The sequence below is a fragment of the Pituophis catenifer genome, unplaced genomic scaffold (genome assembly GCF_029215685.1).
Source record: "Pituophis catenifer annectens isolate HBS135680 unplaced genomic scaffold, rPitCat1.0.hap2 SCAF_1, whole genome shotgun sequence".
In the NCBI taxonomy this organism is placed as follows: domain Eukaryota; kingdom Metazoa; phylum Chordata; class Lepidosauria; order Squamata; family Colubridae; genus Pituophis; species Pituophis catenifer.
Window position 1 is genome coordinate 277000148 of NW_027256881.1, and position 27941 is coordinate 277028088.

The window sequence follows — 27941 nt, forward strand, 5'->3', positions numbered from 1 at the left end:
ATGGCGGCCGCGGCTCAGGCGCTGAGCTGCTCGGGGCTGCTGCTGGCCGCCGCCGCCCTGGCCCTGCTGACCGTGGCCATCGGCACCGACTCCTGGTATGAGACCGACGCACGGCGACACCGGGAGCGCTGCCGGGGTTTCGGCCACAAGCGCAACGCCAATAGCAACGACCCGCCGGGTTCCATGTCAGCGCCCAGCCCGCATCTTCCACTCCGCGCCCGACCGCCTCGGGCCCTGGTGGCCGGCCAGACTCCACCATCGGCTCGGCTCCCGGTTGCTGCGGCTGCCTTGGAATCGCAGTGCGGCCGCCGCTTCAACTCCACCGTCTCCGGCTTGTGGCGGCGCTGTCACCGCGCAGGCTTCGAACCCGAGAGCGAGGAGCTTATCCGGAAAGGTGCGGAGGGGCAACGAGCGAGCGACGCGCCCCGTTCAGTGGGCAGGTTAGGCAGGCTGAGCGACGGGGCGAGGGGCTTGGGCGCCTTTCTCTTCCAGCTCTATATACTCTTTAAGGCGCCCCGGGAATGTCGCTGGCCAGGGTGCTGAACCGCAGAGGGAGCTACCTCCAAGTGTCGCTCTTTGTAGCTTAGCTGTTGAGCTCGGTTGTGCTGTGATAACGGCACCCCCCACCCTCCCCAGCCCTTTATTTGGAGGGTACCCTCTTGGTCCCTCCTCCCGCGGATTATCCTCGAAATTTCCGAGGTCCTGAAGCCTTTTCTTTCATCACAAGGTGGCTAGAAGGCTCAAGAAGAGCTGACCGTAGAACCGACTCTTCACAAGTCTAGGATTCATAAAATGGGTCTACTTCCTTAGCTCCGGATTTCTAGTGTTTCAGACTCTGTAGAATTTTCGGTTGCTATGTGCATGCACGCCCCTAGTCACCTATAGAGTTGCCATGAACATGAAAAAATAATTACGGTGGTCCTCTGTGCAAATTCTGGGGACTTTAGATGAACCAACTGATTGTGGATACGATTGGCAAGGTTTTTGGTGATTGCAGCATTTGAGGAAGCACTGCTGGGGCTGGATGGATGGATGATAAGCTGATTTAATTTTTCATATTTGATTTTTTCATATGAACACATCCCTTATCAAAACGTCTTCCATCTGCTTAGAATTAGGAGCCCTTATTTGATTCTGTATACCCCTGGAAACATTATCCTTCTATTACATCAAAACCAGAGTCTTCTATCATCATATTCAGCTAATACACTTATTACTGCATAAACATTATGGAATACAATCCATCTTATCAAATCCCTAGAATACAACTCTGGGCCATGTCTATGTGATTTGGGGGTGGGGTGGAGAGAGAAACTAAATTGTGGAGTCAGAGAGAAATGAAATACAGGAGTTGCAGAAAATGATAATTGCTTATTGGTAGGGACCATTCAGAAAACAATTGCTGAGTGTGGCATGCAGATATCCTGGCATTAGAGAGTTCCCTTTGTTTAATCATTTTCAATTAATTGTGGCTCTGATATTTTATAATTATTATAATGAAATAAATTGTTGTAATTCTTTTCCTGCAGAATTTTGAGAGCAGTCACAGATGGTTTCCCTTATGTTTTTAAAATAGTGACATGTCTGATGTCAGATTTCTACCCATTTATTTCTCTGTCCAGGCATTGGCTACTTTGTCCAATATAGTTAAGACAGGTGCTTGTGATGTTCTGTATGTAACAGGTTAGTTAGCCTATGCCAGTTTCTTGACTCATGCATATATAGGAATGTGATAGTTTGTAGGAGATTAATTTGCTCGACTAAGTGGAGATATTTTTTCTGCTCAGTAAACACAGAATTTATGCAATGAGATTATTCAAAGAATTCTACCTGCTCTTCTGGTGTTGAACATTAGAGCAACAAATCCAAACCCTAAGCATGTATTATACAGTATATCTTTTATGAGTCATAAAAGTCATTTTTGATCCGGGAGAGGCTCCAAGGGATATGGCTAATGATATTGTGGCATCACTGACCCAGCTGGGGTGATTTTTTTAAATATCTGTTTTCTGGGCTTCTCAAGGCTTGGAAGAGTTTTAAGAGGCTACATGATTCATAAGCTTTTGCAAGGAAGAGAACTGTTGAAGAACAATGACCCCCATTACCAACTCCCTGAACTAGTTCAGGGATCAATGGTATTGAAAGTCACTAATAAACAGAGACACAATCCCTTACCAGAAGTTTTCCACAAGCATGAGTAATATTACCTTGGTGCTATATTCTGGCCTGAACCTACACTGAATGATGTCCAGATAATCCATTTCCTTCAGGGCCCTTTGGTATAGTGAGCTTTTCAACTTTGCAACAACCTTTCTGAAAAAGGAGGATTGGAAATGGGATGAAAATTGTCCAGAATTATTAGATTGATGACCTTTTGAGGAGAGGGAAAACTGCAGCTTCCTTCAAAGCAGACAACACTGTTCATTCCCACAAGGAGGGATCACTACCAACTAGACCCAATGACATGTTGTCTCCTAGGATTCTTTAATCAACCAGAAAGGATATGAGGCGGCATGCAGATGGCAGGGCTCAACTTTCTATGACCCTGTCCTATTCCTCAGGCTCATAAAGATGTTAAACAGTAGTAATGAGTATGTGGAGCCCAAAGCCTGCTTCCAAACATGGTCATTTGGGGCTAGATCGCTCCCAATCCGTGAGCATGACTGTAACCAGCCACAAAGAAAGGACAACACGTACTTCTTCCTATTTTCAAACCCCATAGCTGGTCCAAGAGGATTCCTTGATCAATGGTACTAAAAGACCATTGGTCAATGGTACTAAAAGAGATCAAAGAGAGCTCTCTGAAAGGATGGGTTCACCAGAGGTTATCAACAAGTGTGATCTTTATACTATGCATTGGCCTGAGCTCAATGGGTTTAGATAATAGACTTGCTCAAAAGCCCTCAAAAGTTGTAGACTTAGTATCTTCTCAACAACCTTATCCAAAAAGGGAAGATTGGAAATTGGATGAAAATGTTCAGAACCATTGGATCCATCAATGACTACTTGAAGAGGTTGTGCATCACCACCTCCTTCAAGGAAATCACAACTGTCCCCTCTGTCAAAGACGAATTTTACACCAAATAGATCCAACCATGTATTATGTCCCCAGAGACTTTAATTAACCCAAGTGCTGGGAATCTAATTAAACAAATGAACCTGATTAATAGCCTTAAGCCTCCAGTACATTTCCCTCAGAAGTCATGGGACACAATAAGAATGGGAAAATAACTGTTTTGCCACTTTTATTAATTCAATGTAATTTTAACGATGGGCCTTACATATCTTCAGTTGGATTTATTGTTCGTCATCCTTCAATAGTGCTCTAGGAATCTAGGAATTTGGTGTTCATCTTCCAAAATCCCAAGAAAAACTAAACATTCCCACAGGATTGATGAAGAGGGAAAGACTATATTCTGGGAATATTACAACTTTAATTTTGGATGGGATAACACTCCTCCAGTATGCTGGTATGCAATTTGGGAAGCCTGTCAGATTCTGTTATCTTGTTTGAAGAGCAAATCCATCCTATGCACCAATCTGTCTTGTGTACAAATTCCACCCTTTCCTAGTTTAGGCAACTCTTCTGAGGGTTACTCATGCCTTGGACACCTCTCATTTCTATTATTGTAATTCATAATGCTATCCTTAAATACTATCTAGAAGTTACATTTGGTGAAGAATGAAGCTTCTAGATAGTCATGTGTGTGTCTTTGTGTGTGAGTATGTGTGAGTATTTATTAATTAATTAACTCTGGTATACCCATCTGGTATACCCACCACTTTGTCAACTGTACCTTGAATATGCAATTCAAGGTACTGGTTACTGTCTATAAAAGCTGTCATACCACAAGTTGGACTACCACCTATCTCCGATTACTTATCTCATAAAAGCTGATTGGGTAGACATACTTTGTGTCCTTTCTATGAAGGAATGCCATGTGAGGCACCTGCTCTTTGAATCACACTCCCCAAGATTCAAATATTTCCAGTTTGGTTAGCCTTCTGTAAAGCCCTGAAAATCTGTCTTTCTACTGGGCATTGTGCCAGGGTGTTGGGTGAGTCCATTCTGCAATGGTTTGGGATTATGAATAAACTTGTGGTTTGGCCTTTGTTGTATTCTATTTGTGGTGCTATGCCTATTATTGTTTTACTGTTGTGGACTATTTTTTGCTCTTTGATTTAGGGGCCAAGAGTCACAAATGCAAGTTAAGTGGCTATATATAAGTCACATAGGTAATTAAATAAATGAATGGCTTGCCCTCTTCTTGGGGGGCAGTGAAAGGGTTCTTGAGCTGCATGGTCAAGCTATAAGAAGTAATCCAAAATATGATAGTGGGTGCCATTACTGATTTTTAAATCCAGATGCAGCTGTAGGCATTTTCCAGAGGACTAAGTAGTAGAGACTTAAACAAAGCATTTTTGATGTATTGTCTGGCATTTGTTACTAAGTGATTTGGTTCTGACTGTTAAATAATAATGGATGTGTCTACCGGTCTACTTTCTTCTTTTAATTTTTTAATTTTAATGTCTAATCTTACTTAAAAAATAACATTTTTTCCCTCCATCCCGATATTTTTGACATGCCCCCAAGAGCTTTTTATGAAGCATGGTTATTGCCTTGTGCTACTCAAAGGAGATAACGGTTATCTTCATTTTTCTACATCACTGACTCAGGAGCCAAAGGCTGACACTGTTGAGCTTTTTATGATAATCACCGAATCACACAGGTTTTTTGCAAAGGATATCCTTCAGATAAAACAGTTGTGGAAATTGCAAAAATAATGGATTGGTTATGATATATACAACAATATGTTATTCTGATATAAACAATATCAGAAATTTCACTTGATCACCTTACATTTCTGAAAAGTGCAACATCTACAGCTTACAGATAAGGAGAATGAATAATTCTTCTGCTTCCTAAAAACATATCCTGCTCTTCAGCATTACTACAGGTAGTCCTTGACTTACAACCTCTGTTGGGACTGTAACTTCCATCAATGATGAAATTGAGAAGTGAGTCACACCTGATTTGACTACCCTTTTTGCTACAGTCATTAAGCAATGACTTTGCTTGTTGGAAGACCCCTGGGAATGGGACAACTTGCCACAGCCAACTTTCCGTGGCTCAACTCACTGCAGGACAGCTTTAACAATTCTATTTAATTAATTTAAATGTTATTTAAAATAAATAACAAATATTTTAATTTTTTCCATTCCATTTCATTCTGTCCCTGCTTTTGCATCTTTCTTTAATTTCACCATTTCTTTGATATTAGTGTAACTCTTGTCCTGCAGTGGGTTGTCCTGTGGTGAGATGGCCATGACAAGTTGTCCTGCAGTGAGTTGGCCATGGCATATTGTCATAGGCCCCCCCTGGGAACATCACCAGTGGTGATCACATGACCCTGTTATGCTGCAACTATTGTAAATGGAGACCAGTTGCCATGTGCTCAAATTTTGATCACAGGATCACAGGGAAGCTGCAATGATTATAAACTCGGAACAGTTGTGAGTCATATTTATGTCTTGTCATTAGCTCAAATGGTTGTTAAAGGAATGGCCACAAATAGAGAACTACCTGTATGTATAATAGCTAAAAACAAATTTGAAATAATAATTACAAAAGTAATTAATTTAGACAATAATTATAGACAGAGAACTTACATGGCTGCATATTGATTACAACCATTTCTTTGGTGACCATCTGAAATTACAATGGTACTGAAAAAAAGTGACTATGACCTTTTTTATGCTTATGACTGTTACAGCATCCCCTTGGTCATGTGATCAAAATTTGGACACTTGGCAACTAGCATGCATTTATGATGGTTTGCAGTGTCCTGGGGTTATGTGATAAACTTTTGCAACCTTATGACAAGCAAAGTCAATGGAGAAGCCAGATTCACCAACCTAACAACTGCAATGGTTCACTTAACAACTGTGGCAAGAAATGTCGTAAAATGGGGTAAAATTCACTTAACAACAATCTTGATTAGCAATGGAAATTTTGGGCTCAATTGTGGTTGTAAGTCAAGGACTACCCATACATGGCCTTTTGTTCTTTACACCTCTTTTCTTTTAAGATCCAATTGATTCCATTCAACCACAATTTTTGAAATCTCCTTCTTTCAACTTTTTACAAAAATGTACTTTCATCAACTTGCTCTTATTTTTAATCCACTTGTGTATAAGTCACAATTGTTCTTTCCATTTTTTTCTGTGAAGCACAACTACTTCAATCATTTGCTAAGCATTCCATTTATTCCCATTTATGCTTTTCTTCATATATGATTATACGATTCTTCTCATGCTAAGAAACCACCCTTCTATTCCATACCAATGAAGAATATGTTTTCTCTAAACCAATAGTTATATAATACTGTACTTAATGAGTTTCTGAAAAGCAAAACATGGATCTGCCTAAAGCCATAAAGTCTTGTATAAAGCCATATCGCATTTCCCAAATTTTCCTTGTTATTACATTTCATAGTCCATTGATTAGAATTCTACCAAAAACTTTCCAAGGCACATTTAACAAACTGATTCATCTATAGCTTTTGTACTTTTCACTTTGCTACTTTGTGGATCAACAGTTGCATTGTTGATCCACAATCAACAAGGAAGGACAAGACGGGAATGGATGAAAACTAATCAAGGAGAGAACCAACATAGGTCTAAGGAGAATTTCCTGAAAGTTAGAATACTTAATCAGTAGAATGACTTACTTCCAGAAGTTGTGAATGCTCCAACACTGGATGTTTTTAAGAAGAGATTGGACAAGCATTTGTCTGAAATGGTATAGGATTTCCTGCTTGAACATAGGGTTTGACTAGAGAACCTCCAAGTTCCCTTCCAACTTTATTTTGTTATTCTTTTACTTCTGCATTTGAACAGTTCTCCTGTTATATCTTCTGCTCCTACAGCTTTACCATTTTTCAACATTCTAACAACATTTAGGACTTTGCTTCACTCATTTTTTTTCTTGTATACTAACATTGATAACATTTATTTCAATTGTTTGGAATTCCCATTCAAATCTCTAAAATACTTCATCTAGCATCTCTTCCCTTCAGCTTCATTCCACGTGAGTTTTCTTAAATCATTCATCCTGATGGCAACTTTCTTTAGCCTTTTTCATCCACTTCCAGAACTTTTTTTCCCATCAAAAAATCATTCTTGAACAATAAACTATGTGGCACACATTAAATCTAAAGAAAAATGGAAGAAAACTGCCTAAGGTGATTTGGGAATAATTCACAACAGATCAGAGTGCAAAAGTATTGCTGGTTGAAACCACTTGAAAAGTCCTCTGCCTATTGCTTCACTGGTAGGGTAATTCATGTCATTGGGCAGCCTGTAGAACACTTAACCACTAGTGCCATTCCACTGAAGTGGAAGAGGAAATTGAGGTGTGCTGGGACCAATGCTGGAGTGGGTGTCATTCTCTCTGGGGATTGATGTAGAACACACTGTCCTATTCCATTAAAGTAGGTGGGGGGCAAAGTGCTTCTAATATGGGATCAACGAAAGAGCAGAACTAAGTATGATTACATTCTACCATAGAATCTCCTTCAGGCTCTAGTTTGGTAAGCTTCTCCAAAGATAGCAATAGCACTTAGCCTTCACAGCACTCTCTAAGCAGTTTACAGAATCAGCATATTGCCCCCAAGAATTTGGGTCCTCATTTTACCGACCTCAGAAGGATGGAAGGCTGAGTCAACCTAGAGCCAGTCAAGATTGAACTCCTGGCATTGAGCTGAATTAGCCTGCAATACTGAATTCTAACCACTGTGGCAGCATAGATGATTGTTTGAAAAGAATTCCAGTTCCAGTAAACAATAATTCTATTTGCCATATATTTACCTGTTGGTGAAATCCAGCAGGTTCTGACAGGTTCTGGAGAACTGGTAGTGGAAATTTTGAATAGTTTGGAGAACTGACAAATACCACCTCTGGCTGGCCCCAGAGTGGGGTGGGAATGGAGATTTTGCAATATCCTTCCCCCAGGAGTGGGGAGGGAATGGGGATTTTGCAGTATCCTTCCCCTGCCACGCCCACTTAGCCACACCCACCAAGTCACACCATGCCCACTGAGCCACGCCCACAGAACCGGTAGTAAAAAAAATTAAATTACACCACTGCATATATTATTATTCTTTTGTGAGGTATATGCCTTCAGGTCCATTTTTTACTCCTGGCACCTGCCTGGACAAATCCTTGCAGATTTCTTGGTACAATTTCCGAAATTGTTTGCCCTTGCTTCATTCTTCCTAGGGTTGAGAGAGAGAGAGAGGTTGGTATGGGGCCAATCAGCTGGCTTTGGGACTAAGGTGGGACTAGAATACATGGCCTCTCCTTTGTTTTCCCTTAAATTTGGAATTGGCACACCCACCCACCCCAAACGCATCTCTAGAATCCCTTCTCAAAATTCATCCCTTTAGATCTTTCCATCTAGAAACAAATACATCAGTATTTGATAGAATATGCTGCATGCCACAAGTTATTCTTGCCTCCGTTTTCCCTTTCCTATTCCTGTCTCCTTGTTTTTTTGATTGTTTGTGCTTTGGGAAAGGGATTTGTCAAACACTGCCTTTGTTAAGCCCTGTGGCGCTAAATAATGTCGAGATTCTCCTGTTCCTACCTTTGTAGCGAAAGTAAAGCTGCAGTATTCTGTTTCCAGAATCTATTATAAAACCATCAGCTGCTCTCCTGCATTTAATCCTCGCCCATACAGTATGCATCTTCTGCCTTTGTTAAGTTTCCATGCTGATTTTATCCACTGAAAGGCAATTCATTTATTTTATTTTATTAATTGATTTCCCTCTGCATAATATTTTCTTCTCAGTGATAGGCCCTCCTCCCTTCTAGCTAAAAGCTTTGTGTGTCCACCAATGATCTCAAGGAATTTAAAACCCATTCTTTTGGTCGCCCTCTCTCTCCACTGTGACTCTACCAAAGCTAATGCACATATTGGATATAATAAAGCTAAAATCCAATATCACATTAGGTGTGTATAAACCCATTAAATCCAGCATCTTAAGCTTAACTCTATTTTGGATTGTGATTTCCATTTTGTGTAATAGATTTTGGAGACTGCCAGCCTACGAGGCTAGCATGCCTTCAGATTCGCTCCTCCCAATTTATTTTATTTTATTTTATTTTATTTTATTTTTGAATTTGTATACCGCCCTTCTCCCTGAGGACTCAGGGTGGTGAACAGCCAGATAAAAACATCAAATACAAATATTAAAACACATTTAAAAATATATATAGATTTGGCCCCATTAATTAAAACGATAAGCAAAACAGAACAATTAAAAAACCCTTAAAAAGAAATTAAGCCAGCCCGGCTTGTTGAAAAAAGAAAGTTTTAAGGGCACGGCGGAAGGCACTGAGGTCATGGATTCTCCTTATCTCAGGGGGCAACTGATTCCAGAGGGTAGATGCCCCCACAGAGAAGGCCCTCCCCCTGGGGGTCACCAGCCTGCATTGTTTGGCTGATGGCACCCCGAGGAGGCCCTCTCTGTGGGAGCGCACGGGTCGGTGGGAGGTCGTCGGTGGCAGTAGGTGGTCTCGAAGATAGCTAGGCCCTATGCCATGGAGCGCTTTAAAGGTGATAACCAACACCTTGAAGCGCACCCGGAAGACCACCGGGAGCCAGTGCAGCTCACGCAGGAGCGGTGTTACATGGGAGCGCCACGCTGCTCCCGTCACTACCCGCGCTGCTGCTTTCTGGACCAGTTGGAGCCTCCGGGTGCTCCTCAAGGGGAGCCCCATGTAGAGAGCATTGCAGTAATCAAGGCGAGAGGTTACGAGGGCATGAGTGACTGTGCACAAGGAATCCCGATCAAGAAAGGGCCGCAACTGGCGGATCAGGCGAACCTGATAAAAGGTCACATCACTTTAGCCATTGTGGTTTGGGGGCAGGAGGAGAATGTATGGACCAGGGGTGGGTTCATACCTTTACTACCGGTTCGCAGCGGGGCCGCACGCACGCATGCGCTTTGCTCACGCAGAAGCTTCTGCACATGCGCAGAAGTGTTTTGGTGACATCAGGGTCAGTGGGCGGAGCCTCTTGCCACTTTTACTACCGGTTCTATAGAACCGGTGCGAACTGGGGGCAACCCACCACTGGTATGGACCCATGTCCACAGCAAATACAGTAGAATCCCGATCTCACAATTTGTATCTGGTCTCTTGGCTACAGCCTTTTTCTTTTTTGTACTTTCCCTGCTTAATCTTTTAAGAAACAGCCCTGACCACAATACATCGCTCACAGTTGGCATACAGGAAGCAGTTTTCTGAGTGACACGAAATAAACTAACTTCTGCTGACTAAAGGCGCATTTTTAAAATATGGTAGTACACTTCACTTTTAGGTTACAACTCAAAAGAATTAATTTTTAAATTAAAATTTACTGTTTTTGAATTTTAGTTGCTAGCAAGGGAGCCCCAGAACTGAGGATGGTTCCTTGGGTGCAGCTCCCAGCACCCTCTGGTAGTTACTACCACTTTGTACTTTTTAACAGAATCCTGTTGGATTGGAATAGCATAGTGCAGTGATGGCTAACCTTTTTGCCGTCATCTGCCAAAAGCAGGGGTAGTGGGGGGGGGATTGCGCACGCCCATGCCCACACCTATAATTCAATGCGTCCTGTCCCCCCATGCATGAGCACGTGACACACACACACGCTCTCCGCCCGCTTTTGGCACGTGATGGCACGGTGGGCCCGGTAGGCCCATTTTTTTGCCCTCCCCAGGCTCCAGAGCCTTTCTAGGAGCCTGGGGAGGGCGAAAACAGCCTTCCCCACTCCCCCAGAGGCCCTCCAGAAGACCAGAAACAGACTTCTGGTGGACCCGGAAGGCCCAAAAATCAGCTGGCCAGCGCACACATGCGTGTTGGGCTGAGGTAGGGCAACGCTCGCGTGCCCACAGATATGGCTCCGTGTGCCACCTGTGGCACCCGTGCCATAGGTTCGCCATCACAGGCATAGTGGTTCCAATAAATGAATTAATTAATTAATTAAAACAGGACAGGAGGAGAAAACCATTAAACATAGGGGAAGAATACAGGTAGTATTCTTGACTTACAATCATTCATTTGGTGACCGTTCAAAGTTACAACAGCACTGAAAAAATTGACTGATGACCATTTTTCACACTTATGACCATTGCAGCATCTCCCTGGTCACATAATTAAAATTTGGATACTTTGCAATTGGCATGTATTTATGACCATTGCACTGTCATGTGATCATCAGTTGTAACGTTTCCAACTGACTTCCCAACAAGCAATGTCAGCGGGGGAAGCCAGATTCACTCAATATACACCCTTGCTAAATAGAGAGTCCTATTTGCCTTAATTGATTAACTTAATATGATTTGCTTAACAATTGCAGTGATTCACTTAACAAATGTGGCAATAAAGATCATAAAATGAGGTGCAACTCACTTAACATCTTCCTTGCTTAGCAATGGAAATTTTGAGCTTAATTGTGGTCATAATTTGAGGATACCTGTATTCATTCAACTTAATTGTGTTTTCAATTTTCAAATTAATCAGTTTTAGACTTTTTCTCTCTTTCTTACATAGAAACAAACTCTGTCCGGCAGGAGTGAAATGCTCCTGGTTCAGACTGGATCGCCCAATCCGGTAGCGATGGAGGCGGGTGGTTCGGAGAACCGGTAGCAAAAATCCCTGCCTCCCCCATGCCCAGCTGAGCCGCACGATCATCAGAGGCTTTTTTTCTTTTAAATGGCTCTGACAATCCAAGGTGAGTTGCCTGATCGGCAGAGGGTTTTTAAAAAAACCCTTTGATGATCAGGCAACTCAGCTGGGATCGTTAGAGCCTTTTGAAAGCATTTTTTTACAACCTCTTCGCCGAAGAGGTTGTAGAAAAAATGGTTTTAAAAGTTTTAAAAAAAATTGGCCATGCCTACCCAGTTACATTACCCCCCCCGCCCACCAAGCCATGCCCACAGAACCGGTAGTAACAAATTTTAGATTTCACCACTGCTGTCCGGCCACTTGCCGTTCAAATGCTAATTTGACTCTTGGGACAAAAAGATCACAGTTCTTCGACAGATATCAATTTGATAAAAACAGATTTAATGTTAAAAGACAAGCTAAGGTAAAACAGATGACCAAGGGAAGAAGAACATGTCTCACATCCCAAGTATTCAGTGTAAATGAAGTGACATCTCTTCACACGGAGACATCAGAGTGGATATCAGCCTGATAAAAAAATTGACAGACATATGACATGTATAATGTATGATATACATTGAGCAAGGATGGTTTTCAGTTGAGTGGACTGGGTTTGCTTTCCTGATATTACAAAATGATAGGTTTGGTGAACAGCATTGATTAATCCATGTCTTGTTGTGATAAGATAATGCAGTTGTGAAGTATCCTCTCAGTATTCTGGGAATATTATATTTATTTTTAGCGCCAGGTTCCTATGGGTAATAATCTTACCGAGCAGTGAAAAACCACAGACAGAGCCATCTCATATGTGCTACTGTCATTTTAGTATCAGCATTTCTGCTATAGTTATAGATCTAGAATTGAATTCATAAGGCACTGATTCCCAGCTTTTATTTTACACATATCACGGTGTCATCAGAGGAAGATTTATAAAGATAAAGGTAAAGGTTTCCCCTCTCCAGTCATTTTGGGCGGTGTTCATCTCTGTTTCTTAGCCAAGGGAGCTAGCGTTGTCCGAACACACTACTGTGGTCATATGGCCAGCATGACTACATGCTGAGGCACACAGAACATATTACCTTCCCATCAAAGTGGTACCTATTTATCTACTTGCATTTGCATGATTTCGAATTGCTGGGTGGGCAGGAACTGAGACAAGTTCATCCTGTCATATACTGTAGCACTTGAGCCTTGAACCCGGGCTGTCAGCTCAGCGTTTTTAACCGCGGAGCCATTTTCCTTCCCCAACTGTAAGGCTTATCATATAAATTTGATACATAATAAATATACCTTAAGAGTTAAAATTGCAGATAACATCTGCAGGTTATCTTCAATGTCTGCAGTAGCATCTAGCAGAAACAATGGCAAATTGCTAAACTTCATGACATATTGGTGGAGCCACCTCAAACTTTTGACTCAAATCTCTCAAACTTTTGAATAAGAAAGTGAATTATCAATACCAAGATATTGATAATTTTGATATTTATTTTTATTTTGACATTTGCAATAGGGGCCACCAGAGCATTGATCCAGTGGTCCTTGGATCAGAAATAGGAAATCATGATTTTAAGGGAAAAACTGTCCTCAGACAAGCTGATGTCCTGAGTGTGTCACATCTGAGGACAAATTGCCCCATTGCATCTCTGTACCAGAAGCACTGAAGACACTTGAAAAACTCAACAAAGAACGACTGCAATTCAGGACCAAATATGCAGAGAAGAAAAGTTATACAGTTATATTTATGTTTTAAGGTCCTGGATCTTCTGATTTTGTTGAAGTCAATCAAAAAAGAGCACCAGAACAGAGAATTGTTTTCCTTTAAAACACAGAATGTGCTTCTGCTTTTATCCAGAACTTGTAATTTGAATGATAGAGAGACAGATTGTCACAAGAATTATTACTTCTTTCTGCACAGATGGGGAAGGAACCAATTATAACATTGTACCTAACAACTGTAGAAACCCAGGCTAATCTCTCTACGGTACACAGGCACCATGTCGTGTTTAGGTTGAAATTCAGACTTGGAGAACTGCAAAGAAGTTTCAGAAAGATCACTAAAATGAAGAGATTATAGACATTGGTGAAATAGCAGAGGGGCATCCCTAAGGGGATGAAGGCGATAAAGGAAGGGCATGACATCATTACACAAATGCTGTGACTTAAATCCATGAGTCAAACATATGATGATGTCAGCATGCCTGTGACACCACTTTGGCAGAACTGAGGACCACTATAGAGGCTGCTGAAGTAGCATTTTTTAAAAGAAATCAAATATCAGTAGAAAACATTCACCAAACTATGTACTGTAGGAGTCTTCTTTTAAGCTACAAAAAAATATCACCCCCCCACACCAAAAAAAGGAGGAGAAACATGGTAGGAAGAACCCTAACGTAAACAACTGGATGTTTTCAGAAACAGAGAACATATTATTTTCTTTTTACAAGCAGAATCTCGGCAGCTAGCAATCTGGGATGCTTTTATTTGGATCCTTGCATTGAAAGACTGAATAGTACAAAGGCCTTTTCTAACTCAAAAATTCTAATTGGACTCCAGCCTGATGAGATTAAGGTTTATAGCTGTGTGATGGGGCTGCATCAGTGGTGGGTTTCAAAATTTTTTACTACAGGGTTCTGTGGGTATGGCTTAGTGGGCGTGGCATGGCTTGATGAGCATGGCTTGGTGGGCATGGCAGGGGAAAGGATACTGCAAAATCCCCATTTCACCCCGATCAGCTGGGACTCGGGAGGTAGAGAATAGATGGGGGTGGGGCCAGTCAGAGGTGGTATTTACCGGTTCTCCGAACTACTCAAAATTTCTGCTACTGGTTCTCCAGAGCTGATCAGAACCTGCTGAAACCCACCTCTGGGCTGCATTATGTGGGCATAGAAAGGGTTACAGTCTTACTACCATTCTGATGCTGAAGTATATCTACATACTACTAAAACTCTTGCGTCTATAACCTTTAACTGGCAGAAGTGATGCATCAAAGGGCAGAACTTTTTCAGCAAAAGCAACTTAAGTGGGCTAACTTACAGAATGCATCCAAAATCTGGGACCTATGATTCCCATGGAACTGAAATTTGGCAAATTTTATAAAACGTTTTATGACATAAAAATTAGCATTAAGCGTTTTATGACATGATAGAAAATTTCATAAAACATTTCCTGTGGTCAACTGCTGATGTTTGACTGGGCTATACAGTTCAGGTTGGGCTACTTGCAGTCCAGATGCATTTCTTAATACCTCCCTGAATTTTTAAGAACTTTTACAATACTTTAGAAGTTCTGCCATTGTTAAAAGCACTGAGGAATCTAGTGAAGAAATATCTCTGAAACAATTTAACAGATCATGAGTTATCTAGTTTAATAAAACTGCATTATCATCACCACTGCATCCAAAATTTAATCACATTTGGAAAGGCCACTTATTTACATATAAAACATTTTCTGTCCTAATTTCCCTTTGTAAAAAGCCAGCAAAGATTAATTTTTAGACCTTTAGGAAAAGAGACAATGCAATTATGCCTTTTACTGATTTTCATCATTCTCTTACAACTGAGAAAAGCAATACTGTTTGTCTAATGTTCGTTAAACAGATTTTTTTCTAAGTTTGCAAAGACTACATTAGATCGGACATCTCATGATTTGAATATTAGAATCATACTTTGGAACCAGGTAAGAGAATTGGGGGCCATCGTTTTAGGGCAGAATGGGACAACTTGCCATAGCCAACTTGCCACAGGACAACTCACTGCGGGACAATTCAACAATTCAATTTAATTATTTAAAATGGTTTTAAAATATTTTAATTTTTATCATTCACATTTCATTTGGTCTCTCCTTTGGCATCCTTTCTTTAATGATTCTATTGCACTATTTTTTCGATATTAGTGTAACTCTTGTCCCATGGCGAGTTGGCCTGTGGCGAGTTGGCCATAGCAAATTTCCCATGACTAGTTGGCTGGAGCAAGTTGGCCATGGCAAGTTGGAGATAATGAGTTGTTGTAGACCCATTCCAGGTCTGAACTAGGAGTCAGGTTCTTTCTGGTTATGAGTTCTGAAGCAGGCCAAAGGTATTTGCACAGACCTAATAGCAGACCAGTAAACATTATCTTATCTTGTGTTGTAATTGAAACAAGTGATGACAAATCAATCAGAAACAATGCTGGGAAAACAAATATAAGGAATTAATTCATGCCAGAATTTTAGATGCTTGAATCCTCTTTGACTTACCAAAGCCAGTAAAGATTGTGCTAAGAGGAAAGCCGGATTGTGTAATGTACTGAAATTACATGATTAACAATAGAGTCACGCATTGCCAATTCTGTGGTTTGGCGTCCTAATGATTATCTAGTGCAAAACAACTTATAAAAGGCTATTTGTGGGCAGACTTAATAGAAGACCTTTGTAAGTCACATAGTATACAATTCAGTTCCATTCAAAAGTGCCCAAGAGTGAAATCGCAATATTAATTCAAAAGCTTCTTGAATTCTGCTCTTTTCTTCTGTAGCAGACCTCCGTTTTTGCTCTCAATATATTTACAACTGACAATTTAGCCCATTGCATGTCAATAGTTCCTCTTTAGGGGATATATCAGCATTATAGCATTATCAACTTAGTATACAGGTAGAGCTCAACTTACAACATTTTGTTCAGGGACTGTTCCAAGTTACAACAGCATTGAAAAAAAGTGGCTTACAACCACTGGTGGGATTCAAGTAATTTAACAACTGGTTCTCTGCCCTAATGATTTCTTCCAACGATCAGTTTGCCAAACTGCTCAGAAAGTTAACAACCGGTTCTCCCGAAGTGGTGCAAGCTGGCTGAATCCCACCACTGCTCACAACCCATCCTTACATTTACACTTACAACCATTGTAGCATTCCCATGATCAATTGATCAAAACTGGCATATATTTACGATGGTTGCGGCATCCTGGGGGTCATAGGATTGCCATTTGTGACCTTCCCAGCCAGCTTCCTACAAGCAAATTGAATGGGCGAAGCCAGATTCACTTAACATTAGCATGCTTCATTTAACAACTGCAGTGATTCATTTAATAACGAGGGCGAAAAGGTCATGATTCACTTAACTGCCTAAGTATGTAACAGTCCCAACTGAGCCTTGGTAGTACAGTGGTTTAATGCACCCTGTTATTAACACAGCTGCCTGCAATTTCTGCAGGTTCGAATCTTACCAGGCTCAAGGTTGACTCAGCCTTCCATCCTTTCTAAGGTACGTTAAATGAGGACCCAGTTTGTGGGGGCAATAAGCTGACTTTGTATAAATATACAAAAGTTTGAAGGCTATTGCTTAACACATTGTAAGCCGCCCTGAGTCTCCGGAGAAGGGCGGCATATAAATCAAATTAAAAAAAAAAAACTGTAGTCATAAATCAAGCACTACCTGTACAGCATATAGAAATACTTACTGGATTCAGGTAATGTAAAAATAATGGGGTATGTCTGTTCTGTATAAGTATTACATACTTCTGAACCATTGTGGCTTGATAATAACTAATGAAACTGGATATTATGGCTTATTTAAGAAACTAAAATTAGCTAGACCCAATGGCTGCTGTAGGGTGAGAATTTTCTTTCTCTTATTCATGATCTGTTGTGTTTGCTGCCAGAGCTGGGGGTTTTTTGGCAGCCTTGCTCTCTGGATTTGATGGGGGCACTTAGGAAAGACCCAAGACGACTTTTGAACAGCTGCAGACCTAACCCAGGAAGGGGAATCTTGAAGATTTGCAACTCCTTGTGAGGGAGTAGCTGAAAAGTCAAGGACCTTTTAAACCTCTTTCGACTAGCAGACATATTTGTAAGCAAGCTGGTTCTTTTAACTTCCACTTTCTGAACTTTTGCTTTTTATTTTTAAATGTTAATTGACTAGTTGAATGCGGATTTATTTCAACCCAGCTGGATTCTTTCTCTTTTCCTTCTTTGATTTATTTGACCGTTTTCATTCCTTTCTGCCTTCTGTACGGAAAGACGCACGTGACTTTGGGTTTGTACTTTATTAACTTGCAAAAACATTTTTGATCAAATGGCCAGAAAATATCTTCCCTCTCTTTTTCACTGCCTCCCTGCTCTCTCCCTGCTTTGAGCCAACAACAGTTCAGATTGCAGAGAGGAGGAGGAGGCTGACACCCAAGGGGGAAAACAGACTCTGGCTAAGAAGATGCAATCCTTAGTTGATTTTTTTACCCAAAAAGAGTTTGATTAACTTACAAACTTTGCGCAAAACAATTTTTTAAAGCCAGCAAGAATAATTTGTTTTTAAAGCAGCAGATTTGTTGGGAGGAAATACAGATATGAAAATAACACAGATGGTAGAGAACTTTGAGAAGAAGAAATGTGATTTCCCAGCTGCAAAATGTCCAGGAAGAAATATAGACTCAGACATTATAGAGCCTGGGCATCAAGCAAAAATTATGGAGCTGACTCCATACATCTCTTGGAAGCTTAACACTGTACTTTTATATAATAGCAGAGAAACTCTTTGGGCTGACAAGTGCAAATGGTTTTTCTTTAGGGGATTTGATGGAGAATGGGAAACGGATTTCGTACATTTGAGGAATGGTTTTATCTGGAATTTTGGGGGAAGATAGATTAGCTTTGGAGACTGGACCTAAGGTCTCCTGCGTGAGCAGGGGGATGGACTACATGATCTCCAAGGTCCCTTCCAACTCTCTTACATTCAATCAATCAGCAATTGATAAGAGATAGTAAAAAGAAACAATCTTGGATATTTGATCCAGGACCAATTAAGGTTAACATTTGGGATGATAAGGGAATAAAGTCATGGTAAATTTTCTACAAGCTGATTACAATAACAGCTTGTTGGCTGAGGGTTTTGGAATTTCAGCTTTGTCTTTCTCCTATTACTGTTCACATTTTTATTACTTTTATACTTTTACATAATATGTTCATTATTGTTGTTTTTTCCATTAACTACTTTGTTATTAATATAGTTTACCAATGACAGGCTAACAATTTATAAGTAGGTTTAGTAGTTTAACAGTTTAAAATTCTTTTGCCCTGTTTCTCAAAGGGTGGGAAATCAAAATTATTGTACTGTACCAATTAGCATTCAGCCTTTTTGTGTGTGTGTGTGTGTGTGTGTGTGTGTGTGTTTAATATATTGGTGTTCTGTGTTTTAATCTTTTTTCAATAAACTATTTTTTTTTTTGCAAAAAAGAAAAAAGAAACTATAACTAAGACAAATAATAGCGTGTGTGTGTGTGTGTGTGTGTGTGTGTGTGTGTGTGTGTGTGTGAGTCTAACCAGTAACTTCTTAATTTAGTTTCTCGGCTACAGAAGAGGTTTAATCTGATTTATGGCCAGTAAAGGGAAAGCAGTGTTACAAATGTCATTGGTCAGCTACAGAATCCCCAACTGCACACTGAATTTTTCTTTGCAGGAGTCATTCAACGATGCACAGCTGTGAAATATCATTACACATCATCTTCCCTGCCACGCAACCTGCCTATTAATGTTACAAATACCATCCGCCAGGATGAATGGCATGCTCTCCGTAAGTATCCCAAGCACGTATGTGCGTTATCAGAATCAAATGGCTATTTGGGTGAATCATCCTTAGGTCTCTCCTAGGACTTTCTGTCTTTCACACTCTCACTCATCTATATCTATCTATCTATCTATCTATCTATCTATCTATCTATCTATCTATCTATCTATCTATCCATCCATCCACCCACCCACCCACCCACCCACCCACCTACCTACCTACCTACCTACATACATACATACATACCAGAGATGAGTTTCAGAAGGTTCTGACCAGTTCTTGAGTAGTTCGGAGAACTGGTAGGAAAAATTCTGACTGGTCCCACCCACATCTAGTCTCTGCCTCCCAAATCCCTGGATTGGGGAGGGAATGCAGATTTTACAGTATCCTTCCCCCGCCATGCCCACCAAACCATGCCATGACCAGCAGGCCAGACACAGAACCGGTAATAAACAGTTTTGAAACCCACCACTGATACATACCTACCTACCATCTATCTATATCTATATCATCTATCTATCTATCTATCTATCTATCTATCTATCTATCTATCATCTATCTATCTATCTATCTATCATCTATCTTGCTTGCATGCTTTGTTTCTGTAGAGAAAGATAGACATGAATGTTAGCACATCAATGAGAGATATAGTCTTGCACCAGATGTATTTGTTTTCCATATGTGCCAAACATGCATATTCCATGTTTGCTCAAGGATGGTCTGCTAATTTGTTTCCATATTTAACATTTGAATATCTCAGCAAGAAGTAAGTGAATATAAGTTCTTGCATTGGAATAGTTTAGTTTCTTTCAGAAGCAAGGAACTAAATCAGCCGCTTACCATCTTTCTTTCCATCTTTCTTCCCAGAATTTCCAATTATTCAGTTGAAGAGGATTGAAGTAAATATATGTTACTCTTAGATGGCTGAAAATGTACATGTTTACATCTAAAACAACCAGAAAGCAAAGCCTCAAAAAGATGGTTGTAGGGAATTACAGTTTTAATCATATAATGGAAGCAATGAAAAAAGCATAAGCAGCAATCACTTATCTAGATCGAGCAAATCTACCTGTTCTGCAGTTACCTCTACCAAAAAGGCTCTGAAGAGTTAAAGCAATTTGTAAGACATTATGACACATATTTCATTCTGAATTGAAAGCTGCAGGAAGAATCTTGCATATTTTTGTTCAAGTGTTCCTGACTTTCAAGCCAGATATATCCCTACAATGCTTATTATATAATGTTCAAGAGCTTATTTCTCTGGGATCATCATTTTAAGTTAGTTTATACCTTATACCAGCAAGGGAATTTGAGGCTGAGTCATGATCTCATGCAGCTCTGCCAAAACATTTTGGCAGCCCTAGAACCTTGTTTGATTACACCTGTGTGATTGCCTACTATTTTGCAGTAAGAAACCTGTAGAAATGGTTATGTAAACTCTAAAATAGCTTTGACCCATGTGGTTAAAACATATCGTCCTTCTCCCAAGGAAAGAAACCAAAATTCTGATCTTATCCATTTGTGTGGCACAACTTGACTTGTTGCAATACTTGCCCCTCTTTTTTTTTTTTTAAAAAAAAGGCCAAAAATGAAGTTCTACCCTGACTAAGCAATCAATTTTTAATATTTTTGTCAAGGAAGCAATAGATCCTTGCAATTTGATCAGAAAATCAAATCTAGAACTCAAATCTGAGTGATAATCTACCTTAATTCAGAGAAAATTGTTGCTATAATCTGTTGCTCTCCAGTGCAGATGAAAATCCTTTACGGTGGTTGAAATCTAATACATCTGGAGAGCATAAGATTGGCGAAACCTTAACCTCCCCCATGTCTTCACTACCACAATCTCAATCATTTATTAGGCTACTCCCATTATTCCCCTCCCATTTGCCTAATCTGTTTACCTTCTTGAATCCTTATGAGCTCTTGTCAAGAGGCAATCAGATTGAGACAGTGGCAGCAGTACATCATAACGTAATGTCCTCTGAGACTATGGCAGTATTACATCATGACATAATGTCTTCTACAACAAATCATAGATGATCCCATATTCACAGCCTGATTGCTCTGCATTGCACTGCGCTGCACTTACAGAACCACCTGACTGTTTGAACATTCAAGGAAATTGCCTAAATTATTTATTTTATTTTATAAAGTTTGTATGCCACCCTATCTCCGAGGATTCAGGGCGGCTCACAATGACAATCGACCAAGCGACTGTTAAAACCAACAAATATACATAAAAAATATCAGAAAAGTACTTTAAAAATTAAAAAAATACTACCCCATCAGTCCAGGCCGGGGGACATAAATAGCTAGGTTTTCAATTCACGGCGGAAGGTACGAAGGTCAGGGGCCAACCGGAGCCCCAAGGGAAGTTGATTCCAAAGGGTGGGGGCGCTCACAGAGAAGGCTCTACCCCTGGGTGTCACCAGCCGACATTGTCTAGCCGACAGCACCCTGAGTAGGCCCTCTCTGTGAGAGCGTATCAGGCAATGGGAAGTTGACGCTGGTTGCAGGTGGTCCGACAAATAGCCTGTAGAGTCATAGATGATCCCAGGAAAACAGAATAGCACATACAAAAAGAATATTTTCAGAGGGGCAGATTTACAGAGTTAATCCCTCCTTTGCAAGATAATGATTTAGTTAAGAGGAGACCTTATAATTTTAGGATGTGCTAAGGCCTTGCTTGGTTTGTTTTCTTAATTGCTTTCTATAGTTCCCAAAATCCACGAACATCCTGTCCTAAGGAGAACTTATATTGCTGATTTCTAGAGCAGCCTTTTTCACACCTTTGTGTTTTTCTATTTGTGCTGGATTTAGGATGCTTATCGGCTCTCAAAAACTATAGCTGTAGTGTCTATGGAGATTCTCAGTCATCTGGGTCATGGTTGTCCCAAAGGGGCTTTTTCAAGAGGCAACTGGACTTTCTGGTTTTTCTTTGAAGACGTTTCACTTCTCTTCCAAGAAGCTTCTTCAGCTCTGACTGGATGGTGAGGAATGGGAGGATTTATACTCCTTGCAGATAGCTGGTCATTTGCATTCTTTTAGCGAGTTGTTAAGGTCACCTGGAGGTTTATCTGTGTCATCAGGGTCATCAGGCAAATGGGTGTCTTTGAAACAACTGCTTCATAAACACATGGCACAACATAGGAGTACAAACCCATCAGGACAAGTTTCAGCAATTCATCTGCATTTAAAAGACAGTGGTCACTCTTTTGAAGACACATTTTGGACAGAGGCAACCTCTGGTTTGAAAGAGGGGTCAAAGAGGCCATCTATGTGAAAACTGAACAGTCCTCTCTCAACAGAGGGGGAGGGATAGGACACCATCTATCTCCAGTCTACAACACAGTCCTTTCAGCAGTTCCAAGAAGGCGCCACCCCCATTTGCCTGATGACCCTGACAACCCAGATAAACCTCCAGGTAGCCTTAACTCACTAAAAGAATGCAAATGACCATCTGTCTGCAAGGAGAATAAATCCTTACATTCCCCACCATCCAGTCAGAGCTGAAGAGACTTTTTGGATGAGAAGTGAATCGTCTTCAAACAAAAACCAGAAAGTTCAGTTGCCGTTTGAAAAAACACCTTTGGGACTACATCTGTAGTCTACATACATCTAGAGGGTGTCAGCTTTGAAAAGACTGCTCTAAAGTTGTCCACATGGATCTCTGTGGGTTTTCTTCCTCTTCTGTTCTCCCTCTTCTTTCTTCCATGCACCAACAATGCCTCCTCTCAGACCTGCGGAGAATGACAGCTGGCTTCATCGGTATGGCGGTGTCCATAATCCTCTTTGGATGGATCATTGGCATGCTAGGTTGCTGTCAACAGCATGAGCTCATGCAATATGTAGCTGGTCTGCTCTTCCTTATGGGAGGTAATTTTTTTTTAAAAAATGTTATTATTGTTCAAAATATTTTTGGATATAATCCTGGCACTTGTAATATGCATTTTATGCAATGAATCCATGCCTTAACAGAAGAACAGAGTACGTAGACGAAAAGAACATGGAAGCCAGAATGCCATTCTTTGTACCATCATCATCAGTCATTCGGTAATTTCTGACTCTATGGTACTTGTACCAGCTCAAATATTTTTTGACCAACTCAACTTTAAAATGTTTTGAGAATTTTCAAAGGAATGAATTAACACAATAATAGTGTTCATCTAATATACTGCAACCTAAACTTTCCATGCCGGTTAAATAGGTAGAAATCTAGCGCGATGTTGATTTGCGGGCATGAAGACAGAGTATGCTGCTGGTTTCATGCTAAATATTTATAGAGATTCTTAATCATCCTGGTCTTGATTGCTTCAAAGGTGCTTTTTCAAGAGGCAACTAGACTTTCTGGTTTTTCTTTGAAGATGTTTCACTTCTCATCCAGGAAGCTTCTCCAGCTCTGACTGGATAGTGGCGAATGGAAGGATTTATATTCCTTGCAGACAGCTGGTCATTTGCATGCTTTTAGAGAGTTGTTGAGGCCACTTGGAGGTTTATCCGTGTCCTCAGGGTCACCTGGGTAGTGCAAATGGATGTGGTGCTTTCTTGGAACTGCTGAAAGCACTGTGTTGTCAATTTTGAACAGCCCTCTCTCTCAATAGAGGGGGAGAGATACAACATCATCTGTCTCCAGTCTACAACACAGTCCTTTCAGCCATTCCAACAAAGCTCTACACCCATTTGCACTACTCAGGTGACCCAGGACACGGACAAACCTCCAAGTGGCCTCAACAACTCTCTAAAAGCATGCAAATGACCAGCTGTCTGCAAGGAATATAAATCCTTCCATTCGCCACTATCCAGTCAGAGCTGGAGAAGCTTCCTGGATGAGAAGTGAAACATCTTCAAAGAAAAACCAGAAAGTCCAGTTGCCTCTTGAAAAAAACACGTTTGGGTTTCTTTGCTAGATACAAGGTTTTCCTCTCCTTAAAGATTACATATGGGCATTGTTTACTTCTGCAGATATCACCTGCAGATCCCTGATTCTCACTAGCCCTTGCTAACCTAGCTAATTTGATGGATGCTGGGAGTTGCAGTGCAGAACTAAGGGAGCCCCCACATTGTCCATCTCTAAAGCAATCTTTCAGAGTCATAGCACGGTTTGCAGGAAGAAGTAAAGGTTTCAGGGTTTTCTATGGAAGTCCAGAGGCAATTGTTGGAAGGCCACATCTCATTGAAGCCACAGCTGTAAACGTTCTGCATCAACTGAATAGCTTGCCTCTGTGATATAATTTGTTTCCTGTCTCGCTTTCTAGGGTTGTTAGCTTTTTAACACTCCCTTATGGCTGTGCTATAAGCTGTAGTTAGAGGCAGAATTAATACATGATTAATCTTTCCCTAGTATGAAGGGAAAGGGACATATATTGTAGAATTATAGCCCGAAGACAGACTATCTTTTTAAAGTACTGATTAAAAAGTCTCCTCTCATTGCCTCTCCTTTGCATTAACTCATACTTCAGATTTAGAAAAAAAAAAATTGCTGTGCTTTGTTCATGGCTGAGAGTCTGAGGGTTGCTTTTTAAATTTTAAAATTTAAATTTAACTTCATTTCCCCCCCCACTAACTTTAACTAAAATTTTAATTTAATTAAAAATGATGAACAAAACAATGTTTAATTGTTTTTTTTTTAAAATAAAAAACCAGAAAATGCAAGCACAAACTAAAAATACAAACGAATGAAATAAAAAAACAACCAAACTTTTATACTTATCAATGGTCACTGGTTTAGAAATTAACTCACTACTTTAATACAAACAGTACAATCTGATGATCATTAAAAGCATAGCTATGGGGGGGGGCAGTTAAAGAGTTGACAGTTCAAAAGGAAGAGAACAAGCAAACTAAACTACCTACCATTTTCATATTGACAGGATTGGATGGTTAAACCTCTTAATTGAAAAATGAAGCAGTGTTTGGCCACTGTTGAAAAAAGTATATTTATTTACCTGGCAAGTAATTACAAACAAAATGATTAAAGCACCAGATAATTCATCTGTGTCAATTGATTTATAACAAAATTAGAAACAGATCACATGCATTTCAGGTTGGAACAAAATTGCATGGATCAAAGCAGTAATGAAAGAATCCTATTTCTGTAAATTTTAAAATTAACACAAATGCATATTTATGTATAAAGTACATTTCGAGTTTTATAACATCAAAGCATATGAATACTTTTTTAAAAAAAATGTGTTTTAGCTGACCAAAACTACATGGGACTGATGTAAACAAATACTACTAACTACTGAGATATAGGAGTGTTTCTATTTACCAAAATAAGAGAGTAATACCACAAAGACTGTGTGTTCCCTTTCTCTATTACTAGCATTTAGAATGTTAGATATACAGAGGTTAGTGGCTTTTCATGAAATTGCTAGTTATAGGGAGTATAGAAGCATTGCAGTTGTGTCATATGCTCAGTCTTTTTCCTTGAAAGTTTTTACGGTAATCCCCAGAACCATTCTCTAAAATCTGAATATTACTGTGCTTTTACTGAGTGTGCAGCTTTTGTGTGGCCAGATTAATATGCAGGCTGACTTTAAAGGAACAACAGTTGATAGAAGAGTTCAGACAAGCAGGGTGTCTACAAAATATGCTCCCAAAAGTCAATGGTGGCCACAACAGTGTGATTGAGACTTAACCTTTATTTAAATGCCCACTGCATGTGCAACACACACACACACACACACACACACACACACACACAAATGGGCGAGTTTCCACTGTGCCATCACAGCCATTTTGGCTTTTGGGACTATACCCTGAGGATCTCCTTGCAGATAAATATTCAAAATGTAAAGATCAAAGAATCCAAAACAGCAGTAAAAACGCCCAGTCAGCTGCATGCCAAGGAAAGAGCAGGAATCAAAGAGTAATGAGCCTGAGGAAAAATCAGGAATCTGTCTGTACAAGAAAGTTATTTCATTTCTCTATTTTTTTTAAGGCTGCTGACAAAGATAAAAACTGGCAGCTTCACATGCCTGATTCTGCCTTTGGCAGGAAAGATGTTACACATTGCTCTTGTTTTTTTTCCCTCTCTCTCTCTCTTTCTCCTCCTTCTCAGGGACATGCTGCATCATTTCCCTTTGCACGTGCGTGGCAGGGATAAATTTTGAGCTGTCTCGCTACCCTCGGTATGTTTATGGATTACCAGAGGACATCAGCCATGGCTATGGCTGGTCCATGTTCTGCGCTTGGGGCGGCCTGGGACTGACACTGCTGGCCGGATTCTTATGCACCCTCGCTCCTTCTCTCAATACCCCTCGGACTGTTGTACAGAAACCCAGACAGGAAAATGGAGCTGTGTGATGTGGAGAATACCAGCGAGTCTTATTAGCCCACCGCCCGTTACCAGAACACAGTGTGGACATTTTGAGATCTGCAAACCAGGTTAGAACTAAGGGGTTGCTTTGGCAAAGTCCTGGAGGAATGCCAGCCCATGATTCTTCTCTCTGCCTGTTTCTGAATTCACATCAACCGTCTGGGTTAATTCTTAGTCCTGTTTTTTTCTACAAGGCAGTTTTCTGTTAAATAGGCTTGTGGTGCTATAAGACCTGTTGATCGTTTAAACGGCGTCAGCTTTTTCTTAGGAGCAGAAGCCAGTGTGAATTCTGTTTGATGCCAAGGAGCTTTATTTCCAAGAACTGGAAGATCCATTAGAAGGGAAAGCCAAGGAAAAAAAATCTGCCCAGTCTCAGAACTGATTCTCTTTTGAGCAGAGACCCAATGCTTTGAATTGGCCCATCACCCTGCAGAAATCCTTGGTCCAGATGAAGGCTTTAAACATTCAAGAGAGGGAAATATTCTCAATCCAGGCTGTTCAGTATCTGTATCTTGTTAGTTCTGGAAGTCAAATATGCATTAAGCACCTTGGAGTAAAGTGCGTATTAGACCTTCAGATGCTTAAAGAATATTTCCACAAGGGGGCAAGTTGCAATGATGTAATCACCCCAACTGTGGAACCAGGTCAAGGGTTGCACAAATCTGATGTGGTCCTTTGCTCCCTTGCAACAATCTTGTTGACTAAAGTAAGAACCCTATGTTCATTTGCAAAGGGGAAAAAAAAACCGCAAGTGAAGTGAGCAAGGGAGCCAGGCCCCCTCTTCAAATCGTGTAGCTGCTCTAAAAGGCAACCTAAGATTTATGGTCCACTTTCAATCCTTCCAGAATACAGAAGAAACTTTGTTTTGGAAAAGGAGCACAGACCCTAAAAATCTGACATTTTCTCTTGTTAACACATAAGGAGGCATAACTCATGAGAGGGATCCACAGTATACAGATGATTAACAAGCTGAGCCTAACTCAGGAACATCAACAATGGTGCTGAAGGGAAGCCCTGGTCTTTCCTCATTGTACTTCTTTACTGTCTCCCCCAAAGACTGCACAGAACCCTTTGTTGAAGGGCTGTTTACATTGTATTTTGAAGTGGCATGTAATTAATTACTCAGTGCTAAAGTTAATGTATTCATGGCAAATGTGATTTTTAAATGGAAGTTGTACATTTCAAGAGGCATTAAATTAAAAGGCTTGGTTACGTTAAAAGGAGAGCAATTCTCTGGCTTTAGATTTCTTCTAAGTGTTATAGCTGCAAAACAAAACCCTGTTGCATTCTATTTAGTATCTCTACTGGAATAAGGAAGCATCATCGGATGAAAAGTATCAGTCCTGGGAACCAAATCTCAAGGTAAACAAGCATT

General features: G+C 40.4%; 1 protein-coding gene across 1 annotated transcript; it reads left to right on the plus strand.

The window, feature by feature from the left end:
• LOC139307888 (transmembrane protein 178B-like) lies at positions 1 to 27725 on the plus strand. Its single transcript, XM_070931242.1, has 4 exons — positions 1 to 394; positions 19135 to 19248; positions 22984 to 23121; positions 26309 to 27725. The coding sequence occupies exons 1-4, from the start codon at positions 1 to 3 to the stop codon at positions 26551 to 26553; spliced, it is 891 nt and encodes a 296-aa protein (XP_070787343.1). The 3' UTR covers positions 26554 to 27725.
• The last annotated feature ends 216 nt before the right edge of the window (positions 27726 to 27941 follow it).

What these genes read in the sequence shown, in the direction of transcription:
- LOC139307888 (XM_070931242.1), top strand. Translation starts at nt 1, where the DNA reads ATGGCGGCCGCGGCTCAGGCGCTGAGCTGCTCGGGGCTGCTGCTGGCC. An exon ending in CGAGGAGCTTATCCGGAAAG is followed by an intron (nt 395 to 19,134) that starts GTGCGGAGGGGC and finishes TTTTCTTTGCAG; the next exon opens with GAGTCATTCAACGATGCACA. An exon ending in TCTGCTCTTCCTTATGGGAG is followed by an intron (nt 23,122 to 26,308) that starts GTAATTTTTTTT and finishes CCTCCTTCTCAG; the next exon opens with GGACATGCTGCATCATTTCC.